Source organism: Pipistrellus kuhlii, unplaced genomic scaffold (assembly GCF_014108245.1).
Source record: "Pipistrellus kuhlii isolate mPipKuh1 unplaced genomic scaffold, mPipKuh1.p scaffold_m20_p_3, whole genome shotgun sequence".
Taxonomy (NCBI): Eukaryota; Metazoa; Chordata; class Mammalia; order Chiroptera; family Vespertilionidae; genus Pipistrellus; species Pipistrellus kuhlii.
The window spans coordinates 130685353-130711148 of record NW_023425529.1 but is presented as its reverse complement, the minus strand read 5'-3'; the positions used below and the strand labels follow the sequence as shown (position 1 = coordinate 130711148).

General features: G+C 38.8%; 2 protein-coding genes across 4 annotated transcripts in view; one reads left to right on the top strand and one right to left on the bottom strand.

The window, feature by feature from the left end:
* The window catches only part of PIBF1 (progesterone immunomodulatory binding factor 1), a 190450-nt gene extending 183504 nt beyond the window's left edge, over positions 1-6946 (bottom strand). The window contains exons 1-3 of one of the 2 annotated variants that reach the window (XM_036457160.2): positions 6714-6946; positions 5466-5758; positions 1618-1718 (exon numbers count right to left, since the gene is read on the bottom strand). In XM_036457160.2, the coding sequence (XP_036313053.1) occupies positions 1618-1718; positions 5466-5717 (353 nt within the window). In that variant the 5' untranslated portion in view covers positions 5718-5758; positions 6714-6946. The remainder of the gene's footprint in view (positions 1-1617; positions 1719-5465; positions 5759-6713) is intronic. The other variant, XM_036457161.2, reaches the window with a different exon arrangement.
* Positions 6947-7142: 196 nt separating this feature from the next.
* DIS3 (DIS3 homolog, exosome endoribonuclease and 3'-5' exoribonuclease) overlaps positions 7143-25796 on the top strand; it is a 35525-nt gene continuing 16871 nt past the window's right edge. Inside the window, exons 1-7 of one of the 2 annotated variants that reach the window (XM_036455697.2) lie at positions 7143-7492; positions 8225-8382; positions 12494-12687; positions 13352-13425; positions 23539-23706; positions 24385-24549; positions 25612-25725. In XM_036455697.2, coding sequence (XP_036311590.1) covers positions 7265-7492; positions 8225-8382; positions 12494-12687; positions 13352-13425; positions 23539-23706; positions 24385-24549; positions 25612-25725 — 1101 coding nt within the window. In that variant the 5' untranslated portion in view covers positions 7143-7264. Of the gene's footprint in view, positions 7493-8224; positions 8398-12491; positions 12688-13351; positions 13426-23538; positions 23707-24384; positions 24550-25611; positions 25726-25796 lie in introns of those variants that run through there. The other variant, XM_036455701.1, reaches the window with a different exon arrangement.

The following is a 25796-nucleotide window of genomic DNA, read 5'->3' as shown; positions in this document are numbered from 1 at the left end:
TTCTTGACCAAGCTGTACCTAGAAAAAAATGTCTTGGCTGTTTAGAACAAATCTTTGGTTCTCCACCTGATATATCAGGCTACAAAGGAGATAATTCTGATCAGTTTACTGCTAAATCTCCTGTTAACATCTCAAGAAATTGTGCTGTAAATATATTTTTTTTCATACAATTCCAATGGATTTCTAATTTGATAATTCTAACTTAACATGTCCAAAATGAACTCCTGCTCTTCACTCACAAACCTATTCTACTGTGTGTGTGTGTATTTGTTTTTTTATCATAACTAATAGCTAGTCCATTCTTTTATTTATTGAGGCTAAAGATGTTGGCACAATCCTTGGCTCCACATTTTCTCTTAAATCCTATATCTAATCTACCTTCAATATATTAATAATCCATATACTTTTTACTCTCATCAGTGATCAAGAGGATTATCACAATAGCCTCCTAACTACATTCTCAGCATCATTCAATCTGATAAATTTCTAAAGAATTAGAATAGAAACCCTATTATTGAATGAAGTAGTTTCCAAAAGTGTTACCCTGAACCAGCAGCATGACTTGGGAACTTAGCAGAAATGGAAATTTGCTGGATGCCAATCCAAATCAGAACCTGAGGATGGGACCCAACAATGTTTCCAAGAAGACTTCCAGATGGTTCTGATGCATGCTAAAGTTTGAGAGCCACTGATACAACATGATAGTGGCTCATAATTAAGTCAGGTAACTTTTTTAAATGTCAGCTAAAGAGTGAAATGTTATAAAGGGAAAAAAACACCTAATTTACACATTTACCTCCTTCTAATTAAAATATAGAAATAAACATTCACCTTCAAATTTTTACATAAATTCCAGATTATTTAAAATACGGATGTATGCTTTTTGTATGTATGTGTGTAAATCATTGTTCATAATTTCCTAGTTCAATTTCTTTATAGTGGCAAGAGACCTTAAAAGATAGTTGGGAAGAAACTGAGAGTATACTTTTTATGGATTTAATTTTTGCTTCCAATCTCTAAATTTGTTTTGTTTACTCTTACTTAGATGATTTTTTTGTTAGTCATGCCTTTTTATTGAACCTTTCCAAAAATTAATTATAGTTTTTATTATATAAAAAAGGAAACATCTTTTTTGTACTCATATTTGTTTTTATAATTAAGTTACATAAGCATAATAAATACAACCAGCATAGGCACATTTGTGAGTAAACACAATGGATTCTTGATAAGTAGATAATTGAGCTGGCGAAAGTATGCAAGTAAAAAGAGACACTTTATGCCAGAAAAGTTCAAAGGACCATGAAAATCAATCAGTATGTTTTGCAGAGCAAAAAAGGTTAATCAAGACAGCAGGTTAAGTGGTGATCAGTTTAGAGAGCTCCCATCGTCACGTATGGTTCACTTACATTGGCAATGTTTGTTGAATAAATGTCGAATATTGACTTTTTTTATTTTGTGGACTGTATCAAATAAGCTACTTTTTTGTTGTGCTGGATGTAAAACTGTTATCAATCTTGATTTATAAGTTCTCTATGTTAGCTTATAATCACATGCATGAACAGGTAATGACATTACTTTTTACTGCTAAGTAGGTATTGATGCATTTTAAAAACTTACCTGGCATCCTTCTGCTGAAATGTCAATTGGCTGTCTAATCTCAAAGTTAGTAGCTGCTTCTGGTGAAGTGCATCATTAAGTTTCTCCTCCAATTCTTCAATCTTAATAAAGAAGAAAAGGTAAATTATTTGGTACTCTTTCAAATTATTATTAAAAAGCACTTAAAAGAAATACACTTTCAAATAAACAGAGGGTGTTTTTGCAATAGTTGTGTCCATAAACTATAGTCTGTTCATACAAATTATTTTTAAACTGTAGTTTAGAACTGCTGCCATACATGTTACTTTTTGCCAGGTGTCATTAAGCCTATTTCCCCCTCTTAATCTATTCTGAATAGAAGCCAATTGACAACTGGGATTTTATGTTGAATTCTTACCCAGGTAATTATTTCCAAGTCAGACCCTTCATTTGTACTTTATATTCATACTAGTGGCCCAGTACACGGATTTGTGCACATTGAAAGGAAATTAATTAGAAGAAATATTTTAACATCACTATTTACCCTTTCTCTATAATAGAAGTGTCATAGAAGAAAGTTAGTAAAATGTATATGAAAGTAAAATAGAAATTGATTAATAAACAATAACATGATATAAAAATTATATAAACACATTGATAAAAACAATGACTGATAAATTGATTAAACTTATTCTAATATATCCCTGTATACCACATTAAGAGTAAAAACACTTTCAGAGTGCTTAACTAATTTCCCTTCTGATGAAGTATTTACAACTTTAACATCACATGCTTTTCAAACTCGAGAGAAAGCAACATATAATTGACTATGTCCAAAAATAGGTTCAGGTAGGAATATTCCTACTGTCTAGAGTTTGTCCTTGTGATTTATTAATAGTCATCACAAATGCTGGCATTATGGGAAACTATCTTCGAATTAATTTAAACCGGAGGCCAGTGTCAGATGGAGACAGTTGTGCAATAGTTGATCTTCAGACATTCTGTCGATGATGCCACTTTCTTTCAGCTTTAGAATGTTAACAAAAACAACCAAATTCACAATCGGCAATGACAGATCAAAACACACGTGTGCAACTGGTGTCAGTGAGAGTTTTACTAGGTGTACCGGTTAATAATGTGAATTTTGTAATCAAAGAAGACACAGTAATTTCAAAAGAATCATCAAAAGTGCTTTTTCAAAGTAATGTCCATTGCTAGCTACACATTTCCCCCATCTTTCAGGTAATTTGTGGATACCATCCCAACAGAACTTTCCTTGTTTTGAGGCAAGCCATTCAGAGACCCAATTTTCCACTTCTTCCTACGTTTTGAAGTATTGCTCAGAAAGTGCATGTGCCATCGAATGGAACAAGTGGTAATCTGAAGGAGCAAGATCTGGTGAATATGGCGGGTGGGTTAATACTTCTCAGGCAAGATCTTTTAACGTTTTGAAGATTGTTATCATGAATTGTGCATTATCATGAAGCAAAATTACTTAGCCGTGTCTTCTGGCCCATGCTGGTTGGTGGTTTTATGATCAAAGCATGATTCAAATTGACCTGGACATTCTTTGTCTTTCACATAAAAATCATAACTCTTAAAGCATTTAAACCAGTGTTCACAAATATCTTGAGATGGAGCATGCTCACCATAAGCTTCCCAAAGTATATAACTTTCAGCAACACTTTGCTTCAAAATAAAGTAATGAATGAAAACTTCCCACAAGTGCTCTTTTTTTAGCATGAAATTCGACATTTTTAAGCGTAAAAATATCTATGATGTTAACACCTTCAGAAAATTTGACATATGAAGTTTTGAAGCTTGCTGTCAATTATACAAAATAGCATACATACCAAATTGCATATATATCAACATATGTGTAACTCCATCTATTGAAAAAATCCACATTATTTACCAGTACACCCAGTATATGTATTGCGCATGCACAAGTCAACATTTATTTTTAAATTGCCAGCACATGTTATACGTACCGGCTGGTGGGTCAGTGGGATGGAGGGACTGACCGATGGTCAATCACTTAGCCTTTATATATGTAGATGTAGATCTTATTACTACCCATCTTCAATTGACTACTCTAAGCATCCAAAATGAAACTAGTCATTAACCTTACCTACACTTATATCCCTCTTGCATTTCCTTAATCCAAAGCAAAAAAACATGAGCCCCGTTTAATATGGCAAGTTCTCCCTCACTGCTTTTGTCCCATATTATTCCAGTAAAACTATTGTCAAAATTATCAATCACTTCCATAATGCCCAGTCCAATAACTATTTCTACATAGTTATCTTACCTGACAGCATGATTTGACAGAGCTGACTGCTCCATCCTCTTTTGGCTTCCTTGGTGATCTTTTTTGGTTTTCCTCCTAACTCTGTACACTTTCAAGTTTCTCAAGATCCTTTGCTGCATTTGGAGCCCTTGGCTCTCCCTAGGAAATGTCATCCAATCCCATGCCTTTAAGTGCTATCTATATGCTAAAGCATGTTATATGCATGCACACACACACACTCCTAGTCATGAATTCTTTCCTAAACTCCAACTGACAATTCCATTTAGGAGTCTAACTGGAATCTAGAGTTTAACATGCTCAAAACAGAACTTAACAGTTTACCTCCCAGATCCATTTTCTCCCAGGCTTTGATTTCTCAGTAAATGGCATCAGGTGATGAGGCCAAAAACTTAGGAGTTTACATAAGGAAACAGCCTAATTAATTACCATCTTTTACTTCTATGTTATCTGCCCTTAGTTTATTTATTCAGTGCCATTTTGAATATAAAATCAGGATATGCAACTCCAATTGCCTAAAATTTGCCAATGGCTTCTCTGACTACATAATCTAAAATAAAATAAGGGTTAAACAGCCAAAACTGGTTTGGCTCAGTGGATAGAGTGTTGGCCCTCGGACTGAAGGGTCCCAGGTTTGACTCCAGTCAAGGGAACGTGCCTCGTTTCAGGTTTTATCCCCTGCCCAAACAATGTGTCTCTCTCATACCAATGTTTCTGTGTTTCTCCCCTTCCCTTCCACTCTCTCTAAAAATCAATGAAAAAACATATATATATGTATATATATATATATATATATGTATATATATATGTATATGTATATATATGTGTATATATATACACATATATATGTATGTGTGTGTATGTATACACACACACACACACACACACACACACACACACACTTTCTGGTCTTTTACAGAATCGGTTTGTGACTCCTATCTAAAGTAGACATTGCAGTCTTGGCCAGTTTTACTCAATGGTTAGAGCATCAGCCCTCAGATTGAAGGGTCCCAGGTTTGATTCCTGATCAAGGGCACATACCTTCTTATTTGGCAAACACCAATTATTAAAGACTACGATAATTAAATTTACACTTGCTACTATAATACAGTAACTATCAAATTAAAAGACAAATAGAGTAACTATCAAGTAGAACAATAACAAAGAAACCAAAGTTCTCTCCACAGTAGAGAACTATACAGAACCAATAATAATTATGATCTTGATTCTTCCCTACCAAACTAGTCACATCAGGGTTAGTTCTCAATAAAGCAGAAAAGTTGGCTAGAAAAAAACACATAAGAAAACATATCTCACACATGCTAAATTAAAAAAATTAAGTCTACAGAAGTAATTCATCCCTGCCCACCTTTAAGTCACCAATTCTTTCAGTACTTTTTGATACACAGAAATATTCACACACACTCCCTTCTAAAACCAGTGATTTAAAGCTATGCAAGGAAGTATAATTACTTTCCTGAAATGATAAATTTATAATTTAAAATTCTGAGCATATATATAAAAATTGAATTCTTATTTACTTGCAGCTTGAAAACAATACAAAATTTACACCTGATCTTACCTTTGTAAGATAATCTACTTTCAAATTGTCAATCATCATATTTTTTTGGGATAGCTCTATTTTCAGCAACTGAATATTATGAAGTAGTTCTTTTCGTTCAATTAGCTGCCTGGTGATTTTGATTTTACCATCTCGCTCTTCTGATGAGGAGATGTCATCTGTAGGAACTGTTGTTTCTAAACTAATATCTTCAGATTCCAGAGAGCTAGAGACATTCACTGTTTTTGACGCCTTGGCAATTTTTCGAGACATTATTATGGGTCAATTTTCTTCTCCGGTTCTATTTTAGTTTTCTGTAGGTTAAAAAATATTAAGTTAAATTACTCAAACATTCTCTGTGGAAAGAATAAATCATATTACAGAGGCACTCAGGATCCCCTAAGGCAATGTGAGGACCCCAAATCTAGGACAAATTAGTAAATTATAGCTCAGATCAAACCCATTAAATCAAACTCATTAAATCCTATTATGAACTCAGGCAGTTGGATGAGGAAGAAACCCAGTTCCTGGGTGCAGGAATACTTAGAGGAGACAATGAAATGTGTATGAGATAAAAGGATAAAGCTCTAATAATGCTACCAATAAAAGCAGCTCACGTTCAATATTAGAGATCACTTCCGAGTTGGTGAGGGGAAGGTTATACAAAGATAGAAGAAAGAATCTTGGAGGATTTGGGGGGGAGTAACAAGGGAAAAGCATGCAGGTGTTAAGATTGGTGTAGATGTGGTGAAAGGTAAAAACAACAGAGGAGAGTGGTGTCAGGCTGGGGCCAGTCTTTGTGAATCAGAGTAGCTAGTGACTCCCCTTACACACCGAACACCCTTCCCCCTAAACCCCCTCAATTATCCAGGCTGTGGAGGGCCCTGACAGATAGGCAGATGGAAACAATTGGGTAGAAGAGAAAAAAACCCTCAAGAATTCTAAATCGAACTTCTTACCCTTCCAAAAGAATTTAACAACCCCATTATTTTCATACTACACGATATAATGAATTATTTACGGTATTGCTGATAACAGGTTTTCTAAACGCAAGGATGTGTATGGAGGGGAAATGGCAAGAACATTGGCTGAATCAGCTTCCCTCCTTTTTAAAGGGCCAAGGGTGAGAACTGGATGAAATCAAAACAGGCAACACCACCTGGGGATCAGGGACTGCTACAGCCCACACCCGCGGGGCAAAGAAAACCCAAACTCCGCAGCATCGGAGGACTCCTGGCCCCACGCGGGAAAGGGACAGCCGAGAGCTACCTCGAAAGCTTCAAGCACTCCACGTCGAAGGCTGGACCAGCCACCACTGCCGGGAGCTGAAGACGTCTTCAATCGGCAGTTCAGGTAGCCGCACCTCAACACTGAATTTCAGGTTGTGGGTGGGGGTTAGGGGGGGAAACCGTTGGGACCCGTAACCAAGACAACCACTTGGGCGCCCAGAGGAGGACCTGGCAAGCGGCAGTCTGCAAACGCCCACGCCGCCGGAACTTGGCCGGGATCCGCCCAGGAGCGGGAAGCAACGCATGCTGGGAGTTGGAGTCCAGCGGCGGGACACGCCCACCTCGTGGACGGAAGTGGCTTCGAGATCCGCCCCATCTTCCTCGGCTACTGGCTTTCGCCCAATCCTCGCAGCCCTCGGGGAGCCAACCAGCGTCCACCTCGACGTTTTCCCGCGAGAAGTGTTTGCTAGTGTCTCGGAGCGAGAAGGCGCGAACCTCCGGGTAAAGTGTAGTTGTCCCGCAGGGCTCCGGGCGAACTCTTTTCGCCGGAAGAGCGTGGTAGCAGGAGGGGGTCCCGCGCCGCCAAGCAAGATGCTGAAGTCTAAGACTTTCTTAAAGAAGACCCGGGCGGGCGGAGTGATGAAGATCGTGCGCGAGCACTACCTGCGGGATGACATCGGCTGCGGGGCGCCGGGGTGCGAGGCCTGCGGCGGGGCGCACGAGGGGCCGGTCCTGGAGCCGCAGCCCCTGGACCCCGCGAGCAGCCTGTGCCCGCAGCCCCACTACCTGCTGCCCGACACCAACGTGCTGCTGCACCAGGTGCGGTCAGGAAAAGGAGTGTGACAGGCAGGGAAACGGAGCCCGAGGAGGCTCTTCTTGGGCAACATCACCATTGGGACCCATGCCTCTGACCCCCTAGAACCAGTTTCTTGTCCTTGTGTGTGGTGTTTGTGAATTCTTGGAATCATAAGGACTTTAGATACGTTATTTTTCTAACTCCTGGTGTCTCTTCTGCCTTAGATGGTAATTGTCTAGAGGCCGGGGACTTGGCTTCTGTGGCCTCCAGCCTGCGACCGCCCTCTCCCCCCTCCTCCCACCAGGCAGCTTTTAAGTGCCTGCTAACGAAAATCTGTGGGCCGACGTATTGCTTTGTTAATGGACTTCATTCTGCGAAGTTTTAGAATTAGTTTGTTTACATGTGTAAGGGTTTTCTATAGCAAGATACCCCCTTAGAGTATATTTAGAGTGTGTGTGTGTGTGTGTGTTAATCCTCACCCGAGGATGTTTCATTTATTTTTAGAGAAAGAGAGAGAAAGAGGGAAACAATGATCTGAGAGAGAAACATCCATTGGTTGCCTGGTACAAGCGCTAGGCCAGGATCGAACCGGCCACCTTAGGTATGTTTCCTGTCCGGAAATGGGAAACGCAACTTTTTAGTGTACCCGGCCAGGCTATATTTACTGTTTCTTAAACCCGTGGCATTTTATGTTCGACAGAAACAGTTGACAGATGAACATAGGAACGTTAATTTTTCTGCTTCTTTTCTTTAAGATTGATGTGCTTGAGGACCCTGCCATCAGGAATGTGATTGTACTACAAACAGTTCTTCAAGAAGTGAGAAGTCGGAGTGCCCCGGTATATAAACGAATCCGAGATTTGACTAGTAACCAGGAAAAGCATTTCTATACGTTCACCAACGAGCACCATCGGTAGGAGGAAAATTAGGATGATTACCAGAAAACCACAAAATTATCTAAATGTAGAGGAGGGGTCCTGTCAGTAATGTGTGATGTCAGGAGCTATCTGATAGGTTTCATACTTACAGGGCTTTTATTTGGTTCTCACACAGTTGTACAGAGGATAATGCAAAGTAGATCTAATTAAGATCACCTAGACATTGATTGGATCAAACCTAGAACCAAGGTCTCCTGACTCCTATGCTATAGTAGGTACTTTTATTTCCAAAATGTTTTCATTTTGAGTTGATTTTAGTATGAGTCCAGCAATAGAATCATGGTAGATAAAATTTGCCTAGGTTCCTGGAATACCGTACTATATGAATAGACAGCATAGATTAAAAAAATATAAGTTTGTAAAGGAGGTTTTAAATATAAAGCAGATTTATTCTTAATGGGCTTTTAAAAGTTAAACTAATACCTTATTACTGATCACACTGAAGAAGATAATGGTTCAAGTATAGAATTCCTATGTTTCACATTCATGACCTTTGTTTGAACATAACGTGTGATCTTCAAAAAATAGATGTCACAATTTATGTTACATAAATCTATGATGCCTCTTAGTATGCTTTGATTAGAGTAGATTAGGGCTTCTGAATCTTGGCACTGCTGACATTTTGAGCTGGGTAATTCTTTTTTTTGTTTTTTTTTGTTTTTTTGTTTCAACTTCCTAAATATCTTTCTTTTTTTTTTTTTTTAATAAATTTTTATTGTTCATATTATTACAAATGTTCCTTTTTTCACCCTCCCACCATTGCTCTCCTCCACCAGGTTCACTCTGCCCTTTCCCCACTCCCCATTGTCCTCATCCATAGGTGCACAGTTTATGTTCAGTCTCTTCCCACATCCCTCCTCCCCTTTTCCCCAAGAATCGTCAGTTCACTCCCCTTCCATACCTCTGATTCTATTATATTCAACAGTTAATATTGTTCATCAGATTTTTTTTTAATTTCCTTGGTTTTTAGATTCACTTGTTGATAGTTAACGTATTTGTTGTTCATAATTTTTATCTTTATTTACTTTCTCTTCTGAAAGAACCTCCTTCAGCAATTCATATAATTCTGGTTTGGTGGTGATGAACTCCTTTAGCTTTTTTTTATTAGTGAAGCTCTTTATCTGACCTTCGATTCTGAGTGATAGCTTTGCTGGATACATTATCTTTGGCTGTAGGTTCTTACTATTCATCACCTTGAATATTTCTTGCCATTCCCGTCTGGCCTGCATGGTTTTTGTTGAGAAATCAGCTGACAATCGTATAGGTGCTCCTTTATAGGTAACTACCTTCTTTGCTCTTGCTTCTTTTAATATTCTCTCTTTGTCTTTTGCTCTTGGAATTTTAATTATGATTTGTCTTGGTGTGGTCCTCTTTGGATTCCTTTTGTTTGGAGTTCTGTGCGCTTCCTGGACTTGTAAGTCTAATTCTTTCACCAGGTGGGGGAAGTTTTCTGTCACTATTTCTTTCAGTATGTTTTCAATATCTTGCTCTCTCTCATCTTCTGGGACCCCCATAATTCTGATGTTGGTTCACTTGAAGTTGTCCCAGAGGTTTCTTACATTATCTTCAACTTTCTGGATTCTCTGGCCTTCTTGCTTCTGCGGAGGAGTGTCTTCTGGCTCTTTATGTTCCAAATCTTTGACTTGATTCTTGCGATCTTCCATTCTGTTTTTAGGACTCTGTATAATATTTTTTATTTCAGACAATGTATTCTTTATTTCTTGTTGATTCCTTATTAATTCTAGTTGATCTCTTTTCATATCCTTATAGGTCTTATCAATCTTTTCTAGGAAATTCTTGAAAAACCTTATAAATGTAGATTTGAACTCTATATCCAGTCGCTTTTTGTCCTCCATTTCTTTCATTTGTGATCTATTTTCATCGCATTTTCGCAGCTTTCCTGATGGGGCGGGGTCTCTGGGTGGAGCCTACAGCCTTGGCTTCTGTCAGCCCCGCCCTATGCGGCTCCTGAGTCTCAGGGTCCTTCGGTATTGGCTGCAAGTGCCTCTGAGAGAAAGGTGCCCTCGATTTTCGCCTGCTACCAAACAGTCTAGGTTTTCCCCCAATGAGCCCAGTATTGGGGTTCAGTTCAGTTGGAAGTGGAGTTGGAGGTGGTGTTCAGAGCAGTCTGGAGCCCCTGTCTCCTTCCTGCCAGGGCAATCCCGCGGCACAGCCAACTGTCCCTTCTCTGCGTGCAATATGCCCGCCTCCGGGACCTCCTTTCGCCGCTCCCCCGGGGTTCCGCCTTATAGCAAGCTGGGTAATTCTTTGCTGTGGGTGCTCTTGTCCTGTGGTATAGGCTGTTTAGCAGCATCCTTAGCCTCTATCCATTAGAAGCCAGTAGCAACTTTCCCCCTCATCCACAGAGTTGTTACAACCCAAATGTTTCCAGACATTGTCAAACATTCACAGGGGGACAAAATCACCCCCATTTGGACCACTGGATTAGTTGGTAGATTTGGTAATGAGATCCATTGGAATATGCAAATTAAAAATGTTAGTTTATCAATTTTTTTTCTCTTATATCTCGAGCTTTAAAAAAATGTTCTTGTTAAGAACATCTGCCCACTTAATGTTCAGTGGTTGAGCTTAGACACATGAACCTGGAGGTCATGCTTCAATTCCCTGTCAGGCAGGAAGTCCAGGTTGCAGGCTCAATCCCCAGTAGGGGGTATGCAGGAGGCAGCTGATCAGTGATCTTTATAATTATTGATGTTTTTATCCCTTTCTCCTTCCTTCCTCTCTGAAATCAATTAAAAAAAACACATTTTAAAAAGCCAGAATTTCTAAAAAAGAACATCAGTAAAGTACTTGTAGCATCTTATTCCTAGCTTGAAATCTAGAAGTAGAAATGTTACTTGTTTTTCAGTGCAGAAAGACTAAGTTTCTGTGGAACATGGTCATCAGATCCCTAACCAGAGGTTATTTTGTTACCTTAAGTGCAGAAAGTAGAGTTTAGCAATACTGGGGTTAACAGGAAAAATCTTAGATCTTAGGACACTTAGGTAAATATCATCTAAGATTCTTTTCTTCAAGTCATGCTAAAACCAATTCAAAAATTTATGACTGTCTTTGACTGCTACACTTAAAGCGTTAGTAGGTGTAAATGGCAAAGAATAAAATAATTCTAAAATCTATTATAAATAAGTATAAATTTTTAAAAATATATTTTATTGGTTTTTTCACAGAGAGGAGGGAGAGGGATAGAGAGCTAGAAACATCGATGAGAGAAACATCGACCAGCTGCCTCCTACACACACCCTACCAGGGATGTGCCCACAACCCATGTACATGCCCTTTACCAGAATAGAACCTGGGACCCTTCAATCTGCAGGCCAACTCTCTATCCACTGAGCCAAACCGGTTTTGGCAAGTCTAAAATTTTTAAATTGAATCTATTATCTTTAAGCACTACAAGTTACTATACTGAATTTTGTTATTGTACTTACATTTGGCTTGTAAAATAGATTCAAGTAAATGATGACTATGCTGACATATTTCGGAGTTCAGAGTACATATTCTTAGAAAGGCGTATGCAGTCATATCTGTATCTAGTCTTTTAGTCTCTAGATAGCCTCTGGCATTTATAGTGTGTTTACCATGGATAATTTACATGCATTATATATTTATAGGATGATATGATCATAAATTATCTAATTCTACTAGTTATAGCTTTTAGGAATTACTGTTGACCTACAGTTCAAATAAAATTCCACTATCAGACCTGCAGAGTTTTATTATAGTTTTTTCCAACAAACCATTACTTATTTGATATTCCTGCCTTAGTATAAATTTTGATCTTGATTTTCCTTTTGGTGAAATAAAATTAGCCTTTTTATTGTTCCGTTAAAAACATGATTTTCTTTTTCTAAGCAAATTGTTGTCTTAGAAACTTAACTATAAGGATCCTATTTATTTCCTCTGAGTTATAAATCTGAATTACATTCAAGAGAAAAAAATATACCCTTGACTTTTAAGTTTACTACTTATTAAGCATTTATATCCTAAGGTTTTTTATATATACTTATTTTTATTGATTTTCATTTCTTTCTTTAAAATATTTCTTTTTCTTTTTTTTACATTTAGAGAAACTTACATAGAACAAAAACAGGGAGAAAATTCTAATGACAGGAATGATAGAGCCATTAGAGTAGCAGCAAAATGGTACAATGAACATTTGAAGAAAATGTCAGCAGACAATCAGCTGCAAGTCGTATTAATAACTAATGACAAGAAAAACAAAGAGAAAGCCATAGAAGAAGGAATACCAGCTTTCACTTGTAAGTATAATGTAGAAACTGCTAACTCATGTTTCAAATGTATATAAAAGTTATCATCAGGGCCATGGTCAGAAATTCACTTGGCTATATTATATTTTCATTAGTGGCCTGGTACACAGATTCGTGCACGTTGAAAGGAAATTAATTAGAAGTCATATTCGGGGCCGACAGTGCCCCAGCAATAACATAACCTGTGGCCAAAGATGGAATTGCATGGCCCCGTGAGGAATTGGGCTCACTCCTCTCTGGTTTCGTGATGCATCACCCAAGATCCGCCGCTGCCAAGTCACCCTGGCTCGTCTGCACCCTGGTGGTCAGAGCACATCATATGTCCTGGCCAGTCAGACAGTCACTTAGCCTTTTATATATATAGATAATCTTTTAGTACTTCATGTAGTATTTTTGCATTTTTAAATTTTTCTGTATTTCTAATTCACTGTGTGGTGGTGCCCAGGGGCTAATTTCCCCATCACTGTTTGGAATTGGCTTAGCAATAAAAGCTCATAGATAGACTTGACCCACTGTCTACACTCACTGATGTGAGCATGATCACATCAACAGATATGGACTTCCCCCTCACCGCCAAAAAAAGATGATTGATGTTCTTCCATATCTAAAAAAACAACAGTGGAATTTATTAAGAACTATAAAACTTATTTTTCAGGTGAAGAATATGTAAAGAGCCTAACTGCTAACCCTGAACTCATAGATCGTCTTGCTTGTTTGTCTGAAGAAGGGGTATGTTTGAGTTTGTTTTATTTTGTTTCTGAAATGTAAAAATATTAAAATAGCCATTTTGGTTATGAAATATGAAAATTGGACTGTTGGTGGGAACTGGAATAGGAGTTGGGTTATAGAGAGTAAGAGGGTCTGTAATAGTCTTATGAAAATACCATTTCTGAAAGGCATGACACTCTAAAACAGCATTGTTTGCCAATATATCCTCAGCATCCTAGGTAGAGCCTGGCACTGTTTGATGAATAAATAAAAGAATCTATGGCTGGTTTGTAAATAGGAGTAGCTATTTGACAAAGAAGTAGCAGACACTGAAGACAGAGCATATTGTAGTCGTAATCCCAAAGGAGGAGAGAAGGGAGTCATAAGAAGTAGAATAGGAAGGGCAGGGGTCTGATGAGAACCCTGTAGGTCAGTAATTTCTATACTGCCTTACAAAGATCTCCTTAAAGGGCTGCTATAAGGAGACTAGAGGCCCAGTGCACAAAATTCATGCATGGTAGGATCCCTAGGCCTGGCCAGCAATCAGGGCTGATCTGTGGGGTGACTGGCATGGTAATCGGGTGAGGGGGCCCACTGGCATCTGCTTTGGCTGGTCTGAAACCTCCTGCTCGCCAGCCCTGTCCACCACCACCACCACTGGTTACCTCCCTTTGTAGGGTGACCTGTGGGGTGATCACGGGCACCCTCTGGCACCGCCTTGGCTGGTGGCCTGGCACTGCCCGCTTGCCAGCCCTGCCCTTGATCGCTGCTGCTTGTTGGGGCCTGTGGGTTGGGGGCAGCTCCTTTATTGAGCATCTGTCTGCCCCTGGGTGGTCATTGAGTGTCATAGCGACCAGTTGTTCTACCAGTCTTTCTGCCATTTGATCAGTTTGCATATTAGGGTTTTATTATGTAGGATGATAGCATATAGGATTCTGGGCTCCCTACCTTACATTGGGTGGCTAAAAGAAATTAAGAGTGTACCTGGGAGAGATGGGGGAGAATAATCAGAAATGTTATTTTTTGAAAGAACATTCTAATAATGATATGTAAAATGATGCACTATATCAAGGGCAAGATTAGAAGCGGAGGAATCGCTGTAATAGCAGCTGTGAGAGGGCACGCTACAGGAATCATTAAACTTCGGGAGCCCTCATTTCCTTACATGTGAAGTGTGTTTAGCAATAGTCACTTGATAATGTTGATATGAGGATTGAATGAGAGAATAACGGTAGTATTAAAATTCTTAGCTCAGTGCCTAGCATAGAGTAAGTGTATAAATGGTAGCTATTATTATTATAGAAATAGGTTTTAATAGAACATTATACATATATCCAGTCTTTACATATTTTTCCCATCTCTGTTTGCCTTCAACCAGCTACTTTAGAAAACTAAATGAGAGAAAATAATCTTTATTTTTGGAATTCAGATTTAGAATTGCCCTGTCTAATATGGTGCCACTAGTTGCATGTAGCTGTTTATTTTCTCAGTTGCATTATCCACTTCAAATTCTCAAGAGCCAAATTCTCAAGTGCATAATAGCTTCCATCACAAAAAGAATATTTCCTTCATCATAAAGTTGTTTTGAATAGCACTCATCTAGGAGAAGAAACAAATAATCTAACATTGGTAATGCATAGTATTTGATTAAGTATTGTGGTACTAAATGTTGGGTGTGGTGAAATTATAGTGAGTTTTAATATAACGTGTGTTCCTCAAATTCACTGTGCCATGCAAGATCATGTAATAACCACAGAGCTTATGGGAAAATGTGGTTAGCGCCACATACTCAAAAACTTCAGGAAGTGGTGGAAAGAGGATTATCTAAATTCAGACAGGAACTTAATAGCAGACAAAGATGGTGGGGCTCAGAGCATATGGTGATCTGAGGTCATTGTTAAGATGTTTGGGAGATAAGTGTGTGTTTTGTGGAATCCTATGCAGATTGGTTCACCTGGTACAGTTTTGTTCATTCACTTAGTATTTTCTTTTCTTTTTTTAATATATTTTAAAAAATATATATTTTCATTGATTTTGTACAGAGAGGAAAGGAGAGAGATAGAGAGTTAGAAACATTGATGAGAGAGAGTCATCAATTAGCTGCCTCTTGCACACCCCCTACTGGGGATATGCCCGCAACCAAGGTACATGCCCTTGACTGGAATCGAACCCGGGACCCTTCAGTCCCCAAGCTGACGCTCTATCCATTGAGCCAAACCGGTCTTGGCTCACTTAGTATTTTCTAATATATCAGTCACATTGGAATAATTTGTGTTTTCAAAACAAGCAGTATAGTAGAATGGACTTTACTTAACAAGAGCACCTAACCCAGATTTGGGATGTCAGGGCTTCTCGATAGAAATCATGTCTAAGCTGAGATGTGAAGAGTGTTAATTAGGCAAGTTTGCTTTCAGACAGGGTCATTTTGGCTCACTTATGTAAAGGAGTTAGCCATGGTTTATAACTAGGGAAAGAGCATTTCATGCACAGGAAACAGCAAGTTCAAAGATTAGAATAAGTTGGTAAGATCAAGAAAGAGAAAATGGGATGAAGTAAGCAAGGGAGAAAATTAGTAATGAAGTTAGAACTGTAGGTAGGGCAAAGTAGTATATAAAGAGTCTTAGGGGAAAATATTAGTCTACTGTTGGATAGCTGTTAAGCAGGGTAATAATTTAATTTATCCGGCTGTTCTAAGGATATATTAGAGACAAGAATTTCCAGGTAGGAGAATATTTTAGTACTTTTGGGGAGAGAAGACAAATTAGACAAGTTAATAGCAGTTAAGAAATACGCAAATATTGGGTGTATTTTATAGATAAGTGTTTTAGGACTTGGTGATGGATTGATTATATAAGGCTATGAGGGGATATGGTTAACAAGGTATTTCATCTAAGTAACTACATAAATAGTATCTAGTTTTACTACATAAATGTAGTTTTACTACATAATTAGTAAATAGTTTTATTTACTAGGTGTACTGGTTAATAATGTGGATTTTTTTCAATAGATGGAGTTAACACTTAAGTTGATATATATGCAATTTGATATGTATACTATTTTGTATATGTGAACAACAAGCTTCAAAACTTCATATGTCAAATTTGTTGAAAATGTTAACATCAGCCGAAACTGGTTTGACTTGGTGGATAGAGTTTGACTTGGTGGATAGAGCGTCAACCTGAGGACTGAAAGGTCTCAGGTTCGATTCCGGTCAAGGGCATGTACCTTGGCAGCTGATCGATGTTTCTCTCTTGTCGCTGTTTCTAGCTCTCTATCCCTCTCCCTTCCTCTATGTAAAAAGTCAATAGAATATATTTAAAAAAAGAAAAGAAAATGTTAACATCATAGATATTTTTACACTTAAAAATGTGGAATTTCATGCCAATAAAGGCATTTGTGGGAAGTTTTAATTCATTATTTTGAAGAAAAGTGCTTCTGAATCCTTTGGGAAGCTTATGGTTAACATGCTCTATCTCAGGATTCTTATGAACGCTGGTTTAAACTCTTTAAAAGTGATGATTTCGATGTGAAAGACAAAGAATGTCCAGGTTAACTGTAAAGGTTTGAAGACCAACAGTTACAAGCATTATTGGATGAACATGCGTGTCAGGCTCAAAAACAACTTGCAGAAATATTAAACATTGCCCAGCAAACAATTTCCGATTGTTTACAAGCAATGGGAAAGATTTTAAAGGAAGGAGAATGGGTGCTGCATCAACTGAACAATAAATGGAAAACTGAAAAGTCATCAGTAAAATGTTGCTTCAACAGCACGAAAGAAAGTCTTTTTTTGTATCAAATTGAGACTGGTGATGAAAAGTGGATTTATTTTGAGAATCTCAAATGCACAACATCATGGGTTGATCCAGGTCAACCATCAACATGGACTGCAAGGCCAAATCTCTTTGGAGAGAAGACAATACTCTGCGTTTGCTGGGATCCGGAAGGTGGTGGTGCATTATGAGCTTCTAAAACCAGGTGAAACTGTTAATACTGATCACTACCAACAACACATAATCAATTTGAACCACGCTTTGATCATGAAGTGACCAGAATGTGCCAGAAGACATGCCAAAGTAATTTTGCTTCATGATCACACACTTCAAAACCAGTTAAAGACATGTTAAAAGATCTTGCCTGGGAAGTATTAACCCACTTGGTGTACTCACCAGAACTTGCTCCTTCAGATTACCACTTGTTCTGATGGATGGCACATGCACTTCTGAGCATCACTTCATACAAAGAAGTGGAAAATTGGGTCTTTGAATGGCTTGCCTCAAAACAAGAAAAGTTCCATTGGGATGATATCCACAAATTACCTGAAAGAAGGGGGAAATGTGTAGTTAGCGGTGTACATAACCTGGAATAAAGCACCTTTGGTGTTTCTCTTGAAATTATTGTGTTTTCTTTGATTACAAAGTCCAAATTATTAACCGGTATACCTAGTATATAAATGGAGGAAGCAGTATTAGGTAGAAAATCACAGGTATAATTTTAGACATTTTAAGTTTGAGATACCTATCAGAGCTCCAAGTATCTTTATGATACGTGTAGTTGGGAAAGAAGGTTAGGACTAGACAAATTGGGAAGTCATCAATATATAGGTAGTATATAAAGTGATGATAAGACCAAATGAGATTATCTAGGGCAGGAATTAGTATACCTTTAAAAAAAAAAAAAAAAAAAAAGTATTCACAGAATTCTGTAACCATCACCACAATCTAATTTTAGAACGTTTTCTTCCGCTGTCAAAGAAACTCCACAACCATTACCACTCTATTCCAGTCTCCTACTGAAATGCTTTTGCTCCAGCCCGAAGCAACCACTGATCTTTCTTTTTTTTTTTTTTTTTAATCAATCTTTATTGTTCATATTGTTACAAAGGTTCCTCATTTCTTCCCCCCTCCACCAAGTTCCCACCCCACCTTCCGCCCCCTCCCCATCCCCCATTGTCCTCATCCATAGGTGCAGTTTATGTTCAGTCTCTTCCTCCCTCCCTTTCCCCGATAGTAAATCCCTTTTCAGATAGTAAATCAGTTACTTAGCATTTTCTCATATCAATAATACCACCACATGCCCAATGATACATTTCACACAAAAGACATTTCCAAATAGGTCAACCAGCCTCATCCAGGCCCCACCCAAGGCACTCACAAACCAACACCCCAGCCCTATACTAACTCAACACATCCAGATCTAAGCCTTCATCACTTGATTCAGCAGACCCTCAAGTTCCCACAAAAGTTTCCAGCCATGTCTGAGAGGCAGCCGTGGGGCAGGGGCAGGTGAGAAGCGAGCTTTTCCGGGCCTGGCTGCTCCGGGCCTGGCCTCTGTTGCTCTGGTTCGTTCCACAACCAGCTGCTCCGGGTCTTGTCACCGCCGCTCCCGACCTAGTTGCTCTGGACCTGGCTGCTGCTGCTCCGGGCCTGGCTGAACCAGACCTGGCTGCTCCAGGCCTGGCCGCTCCCAGCCTGGCAGCCGCTGCTCCGGTCCTGGCCCCACCAGACCCGGCTGCTCGGGGCCTGGCCACTCCCAGCCTGGCAGCCGCTGCTCCGGGCCTGGCCGCACCCGACCCGGCTGCTCCGGGCCTGGCCGCTCCCAGCCTGGCAGCCGCTGCTCCGGGCCTGGCCGCTCCCAGCCTGGCAGCTGCTGCTCCGGGCCTGGCCGCTCCCAGCCTGGTAGCCGTTGCTCCGGGCCTGGCCACACCAGACCCGGCTGCTCTGGGCCTGGCCGCTCCCAGCCTGGCAACCACTGCTCTGGGCCTGGCCGCTCCCAGCCTGGCAACCGCTGCTCCGGGCCTGGCCACACCAGACCCGGCTGCTCCGGGCCTGGCCGCTCCCAGCCTGGCAGCCGCTGCTCCGGGCCTGACCGCACCAGACCTGGCTGCCCTGGGCCCGGCTTCCCCGGGCCCGGCCGCTCCCAGCCTGGATGCTCCGGGCTTGGCTACTGCTGTTCTGGGCCTGGCTGCTCCCAACCCGGCTGCTCTGGGCCCGGCTTCTCCGGGCCCGGCCACTCCGGGTCTGGGTGTTCCTGGACTGGCCACCCTGGGCTTGGTTGCCTCCGCCTCAGGCCTGGCTGCCACTGCCCTGGGTCTGGCTGCTCCAGTGCTGGCTGTTGTTGCTCTGGTTCTGGCTGCTGCTGCTCTGGGGCCTGGCCGTTGCTGCTCCGGGCCCGGTTGCCACTGCTTTGTGTCTGGGCACTCTAGGGCTGGCCGCCGCTAACCACTGATCTTTCTACCTATAACTTTATCTATTCTGGACATTTCACCTAAATGATGTAATGCAGTATGTGGTCTTTAGGACTGGCTTTTTTTCTCTTAGCCTAATATTTTCAGGTTTCTTGTGTTATAACATATATCAATACTTAATTTATTTTTATTGTCAAATAACATTTTATCAATTTTCCAGTTGATAGATACTGGTATTTTAGTTGTTTTCACTCATTGGCTATTAATGAAGGATGCTGCCATGAACATTTGTGTACAAATTTTTGTATGGACATGTATTTTCATTTCTCTTCAATATATGCAAATGGGTTTGCTGGGTCATAGGATAATTTTATGTTTAACTTTTTGAGGGTCTGCCAAACTGCTTTTCAAATATTTCAGATATATTTGTGTTTTCCAGAGTGCATTCCCAAAGCAATGTATGAGGATTTCATTTTATCCATTTTCTCAACAATACATGTTACTGTCTGTCTTTTTTATTATAGCCATTCTAATGGGTTTCAATTGATACCTAATTGTGGTTTTGATTGCACTTTCCTAATGATTGGTGAACATTTTTTCATGAGCTTGTTGGAGTGTGTGTGTGTGTGTGTGTGTGTGTACATATATGTGTGTATGTACACACCATGTATATGAGTGTCTTTTAGAGAAAATGTTTCTTAAAATCCTTTGGCCGTTTTGTAGTTGGGTTATTTGTCTTTTTATTGAGTTGTAAGGGTTCTCTTCATATTCTGGATACAATTTCTTTATCATGGATATGCAAATATTTTTTCCCAGACAAACTTTTTTTGTAAAGGATAAGTAGTACTTTTTTTTTTTTTTATAGCTTTGCAAGCTATGATCTCTGTTGTAAATACTCAACTTATGCTATTGTAGTGCAGAAACAGCCATCAACAATAGATAAATAATGGAGCATTGATGTACTCCAATAAAACTTTATTTGGTTCATGAACTTAGTTTGCTTAGCTGTGATCTAAGGGAATAAGTATGAATAGAAAAGAGAAGAGGTCCAAGTGCTGAGTTCTTTGGCACTATAATGTTTAGAAGTCATAAACATGAGGAGAACCAAACCAGCAGAAATGATATAAGAGGAAAACCAGGTGAGTGAAATCTGTGAAACCTGAGTACATAAAATGTTTCAAGGACAAGGGAGTGATCATTTATGTCAAATGTTGCTGATAAATTAATAAGGACTGATGATTGGGAAGTCAGAGAGTTAGCAAACTAAATGACAGTTTGGGGGACTTTTCCAGAGTAGTTTTGATTGGTGAGAGGCAGAGTCTGTAATATAGGCAAAAAAACGAGAAAAGAGAAATAACAATATTGTAACACTTTCAGTGCTGGAATCGAAGGAGAGAAGTATGGTATTTGCAGAGCAAGTGGGATCAAGAGGGTGTTTTTTTTGTTTCTTTGTAGTTTTTACTGTTGTCTTTCCCTTTTTTTTTTTTTTTTAAAGATGGAGGAAATAAGGGAATAAATGTATATAAAGTGAGATACAACAACATTTAGAGATCAGGGACAGAATTGACAGAAGAAACTAATTAGTAAAATAGTACAGAAACTAAAGAAATAATTATTTGGATGCTGATGTGTCTTAGGGAAGGGAATATCTTTTTAAAAAATTTTCACAGGACTGAAAATAGAGCATTTAAATTGCTAAGATCATATACTATTGACCTTGGCAATATGGTTTCAGTTGACTAAGGATGACACTTGATTGTAATGATTTGGGAGAAAGTGCAAGTGAGTGACTGGATACACAGCTATTCTAGAGAATACTGTTGTAGTATTTTGGTATAAAGTAGAACAGATGATTAGGCCAGTATCTGGAAAGAGACCAAAATTTTATTATGTATGCATAAATGTATTTATTAATATGTTTTTATTGATTTCAGAGAGAGGAAGTGAAAGAGAGATAGAAATATCAATGAGAGAGAATCATTGATCAGCTGCCTCCTGCATGCCCCCTACTGGGGATCGAGCTCACAACCCGGGCACTGACCAGGAATTGAACCATGACCTCCAGGTTCATAGGTTGATGATCAGCCATTGAGCCACACTGGTCTGGCTATTTATTTTTAATAGATTATCTTATGTTTATATGATGGTGAAAATGTTTGATTGTAAAGGCAGAAGATAATTAAAGGACTAAATTCTTGAATAGAGAAGAGGAGATGGTTTATAGTTTACAATTGAAAGAAACAGTCAGTGTAGCTAGCCAGTGTAGTTTAGTTCTTTGGGTGTCATCCGGTGCACAGAAAGGTTGCTGTTTCAACTCCTTCTGGTCAGGGCACATGCCGGGTTGTGGGCTTGATCACTGCCAGGGGGTGTGTAGGAGGTAGCCAATCCATGTTTTGCTCTCACATCAAAGTTTCTCTCTTCCTTCCTCTTTCTCTAAAGAAAAAAAATCAGTAAAAAAATGTTTTAAAAAAATAAAAGAACAAAAATATTGTATTTATTGATAGGAGAGAAAGCTGAGATTTTGGTGTTGATGCAAGTAAATAGGCAGATTCAGTGGTGGGAAGATGAAGTAGATTTCTACTGACTGCTTCTGATGGTCAGTATTAATATTGAGGTCCCCTTTCTGAGAGTGGGTTAGAAAAATGGGAAAGTCAGAGAGTTAGCAAAAAGGAAAAGATGAAAAATTGTTGGAAATAGAGAAGGAAATAAAGGCACCAAGCAGTTAAGATTTGGATATTGAAGTTGCTAAGAATCCTAATAGGTGTTGTGGTATATCTAAGGCAGTTCCCAACTTAACCTCTGTCTTATATCCTTAACTATTTAAAATAGCCAAAATAAAAATAGCATTTTCTTATGCTTTAATAGCCATAGTCTTTTCATGAAATTGATGGTTCAATTTAGCCTCTACATACCCTGTTTCCCCGAAAATAAGACAGTGTCTTATATTAATTTTTTCTCCCAAAGTTGCGCTAGGTCTTATTTTCAGGGGATGTCTTATCTTTCCATGCGCTAGGTCTTATTTTCGGAGGATGTCTTATTTTTGGGGAAACACGGTATCTACCCACCCACTTAAGTATTCACACCTTTGTTTTGGGAGCTTGGGCTGGGCAGTGGTTTCTTAATGACATACATCTGTGGATAAAAACCTTAAATGTAATGAAATTGAAATATATTTGTAGGTTGCCTATGAACTGAAAGCATTTTTTTTCTCTCACTTTGCTTTTTACATTCTCATTCATTGAGTTGTATTATATACCATGTGTGAAGGTATTTAAAAGAAATTACTTGATAATTATAATCCTATCTAATAAAAGAATAATATGCAAATTGACCATAACTCCAACATACAAAGTGGCTGCCCCCATGTGGTCAAAGATGACTGCCCCCATGTAGACACAGATGGCCACCACAAGATGGCCAGCAGGGGAGGGAAGTTGGGAGAGACCAGGCCTGCAAGGGAGGGCAGTTGGGGGCAATCAAGCCTGCAGGGGATGGCAGTTAGCGGTGACCTGGCCGATAGAGAAGGGAAGTTGGGGGCGACCAGGTCTGCAGGGAAAGAAAGGGAGGACCCAGGACTGCAGGGGAGAGCAGTTGTGGGGGACCAGGCCTTTAGGGGAGGGCAGTTAGGGGCAATCAGGCTGTCAGGGGAGTGGTTAGGGGGTGACCAGGCTGGCATGCAGAAGCAGTTAGGGTCAGTCAGGAAGGCAGGCAGGCAAGCAGTTGGGAGCTAGCAGGCCTGGATTGTGAGAGGAATGTCCTACCAGGATCGGGCCTAAATGGGCAGTCGGACATCCCTTGAGGGGTCCTAGATTGCAGAGGGTACAGGTCGGGCTGAGGGTCACAACCTCTTGTGTACAAATTTCATGCACCAGGCCTCTAGTAGTTCTGTACTTAGTGTACAGAAAACTTACATAGTAACTGTATTTTTTGTTTTGCTTATTTTACAGAATGAAATAGAAAGTGGAAAAATAATATTTTCAGAGCATCTTCCCTTAAGTAAATTACAACAAGGCATAAAATCTGGTACATACCTTCAAGGAACATTTAGAGCCAGCAGGGAAAATTACTTAGAAGCTACAGTATGGGTTCATGGAGATGCTGAAGAAAATAAAGAGGCAAGTGTGTAAATATATTTCTTATATACTAAAATACTTTTTGTTCATTATTTTCTTTTATAAATGTTTAAAATTCTATATGAGAATTTAAATTTGCTTTGTACTCCCAGTTTATCAGTTTGAAAGCAGTTCGTGTGAGGTATAGATGCTAGAATTAATCAGTTTTTTAGAAAACTACTTATTGAAGAAAATAACTTTCTATTAACCTACTTTTAGTTTAGTCAATCAAATATAATGAATAGGATGCCTCATTTTTATAAAGTGAATAGCAATTATTTGGGGATACTTACTGTTTGCCATATACTCTGCTTACTGCTTTGCCTGCTTCATTTCATTTAATCTTCAACCCAGCCTATAAAAGTAGGCACTCTTTGTGTTTTACCAATCAGGACCCTGAGGTTTAGAGAGGTTAAGAAATTTCCTTGAGGTCTCTTGATATTAATGTAAGAGTTGTGGTAGAGCAATAAACACAACTCATGTTTTCTGACTGTGTTTTTTCTACTTGATATTGAGAAATTAAGAGAGTGTAGTAAAGGGACACGATAAAGAAGAAAAATATAAAGGAGGACAAGTAGAAATACATAGCGACATTCAGAGTATATCTAAACTTCTTTTAGGTAACCTTTCAATTATTGCCATTAAAATATCTAGACACATGCCATTTACTGTTTTACACAGATAATCTTACAAGGGCTTAAAAATTTAAATCGAGCTATTCATGAAGACATTGTGGCTGTGGAGTTACTCCCCAAAAATCAGTGGGTAGCACCATCATCTGTGGTTTTACATGATGAAGGTCAAAATGAAGATGATGTGGAGAAAGAAGAGGAAACAGAACGCATTGTATGAAACCACGCAAGTTTAATTTTTGTCTGTGTAGTTTTGTATAATTAGTCAGTGTGTTAGTTTTAGAGAATATTACACAATCTCATTGCTTTCAGATTTATTGAACAAAAGTATAGTTCTACACAGAGTTGATTTCGCCCCCTCTATTTCAGTAGTCTTCTTTTAAATATCTTATTTGGCTCAAGTAAACAGGTTTAAGTGCAAAAAGACTGTTAACTTGAGTTATTTGACCTGCATAACATGATCTGTCTGAAATTAGTGAGTTTTAGTAAATAAAGTTTTCTGAAATGCTTTTATGTAATGTTAAAATTCCCTTAGTATAATAGATGTTCTATGGAGCCCTTATATTTGGGTCTGTTTAATTATCCCTTCTCTATTACTGTATTTATTATGAAGGAGAATATTTTCGGTTTCTTAGGAGCCAAAGTCTACCTGATATGATCAATTTATTTTCCTATTTTACAATTACAGGACTAATGTAATTATTCATACATTAGTAGTTCTTTTTCCATGATTTATATTCTGGAGTCTTACTATGACATTGTGCCTGTAGAGTCTAGGCCATAGAGGAGTGTTAGAAGTGAAGTACCATAAGGTTCTTCTGCTGTTTATAATAAGAAATATTCTTTGGGTTTTTATTTTGGATAAAAAAAACCATTAAAGATACATCTCTCTTTTTTTTTTTTTAAGTATTTAATAAATGCCACATAGCTAATTAGTGCATACTACTACTAAAATCCACTCTATTAATTCCCAGACCTCTGTATGTGTTTAGTAAATCCTGATATTAAAATTGAAAGAGTTGAATTCTGACATACTTATTCAGTTATATTAATTTTTTTCAATTATCTTTTTGTAGTCCCTTATTATTATGGAAAATGTCCATGCTTTGCTTTGGCATGCCCTTGCCTAGAATTTTGAAACATCAAAATTCTTTACTTTTATGTCATAATTTAGGGCCTGAAAATATTAGTATCCATATTTGTATTCTAATTAAAAGGGAAATTATGTCATTGTACTTAAAGGAAAAATAACAAGATTTTTATTTTTAAATCCCAGCTTAAGACTGCTGTAAATGAAAAAATGTTAAAGCCTACAGGTAGAGTTGTAGGAATAATAAAAAGGAATTGGAGACCATATTGTGGCATGCTTTCCAAGTCTGATATTAAGGAGGTGAGTAAAGAGTATATTGCTGTGTAATAAAAAATGATACAATTTAATAGAACTTAGAGCCTTCGTGCTGT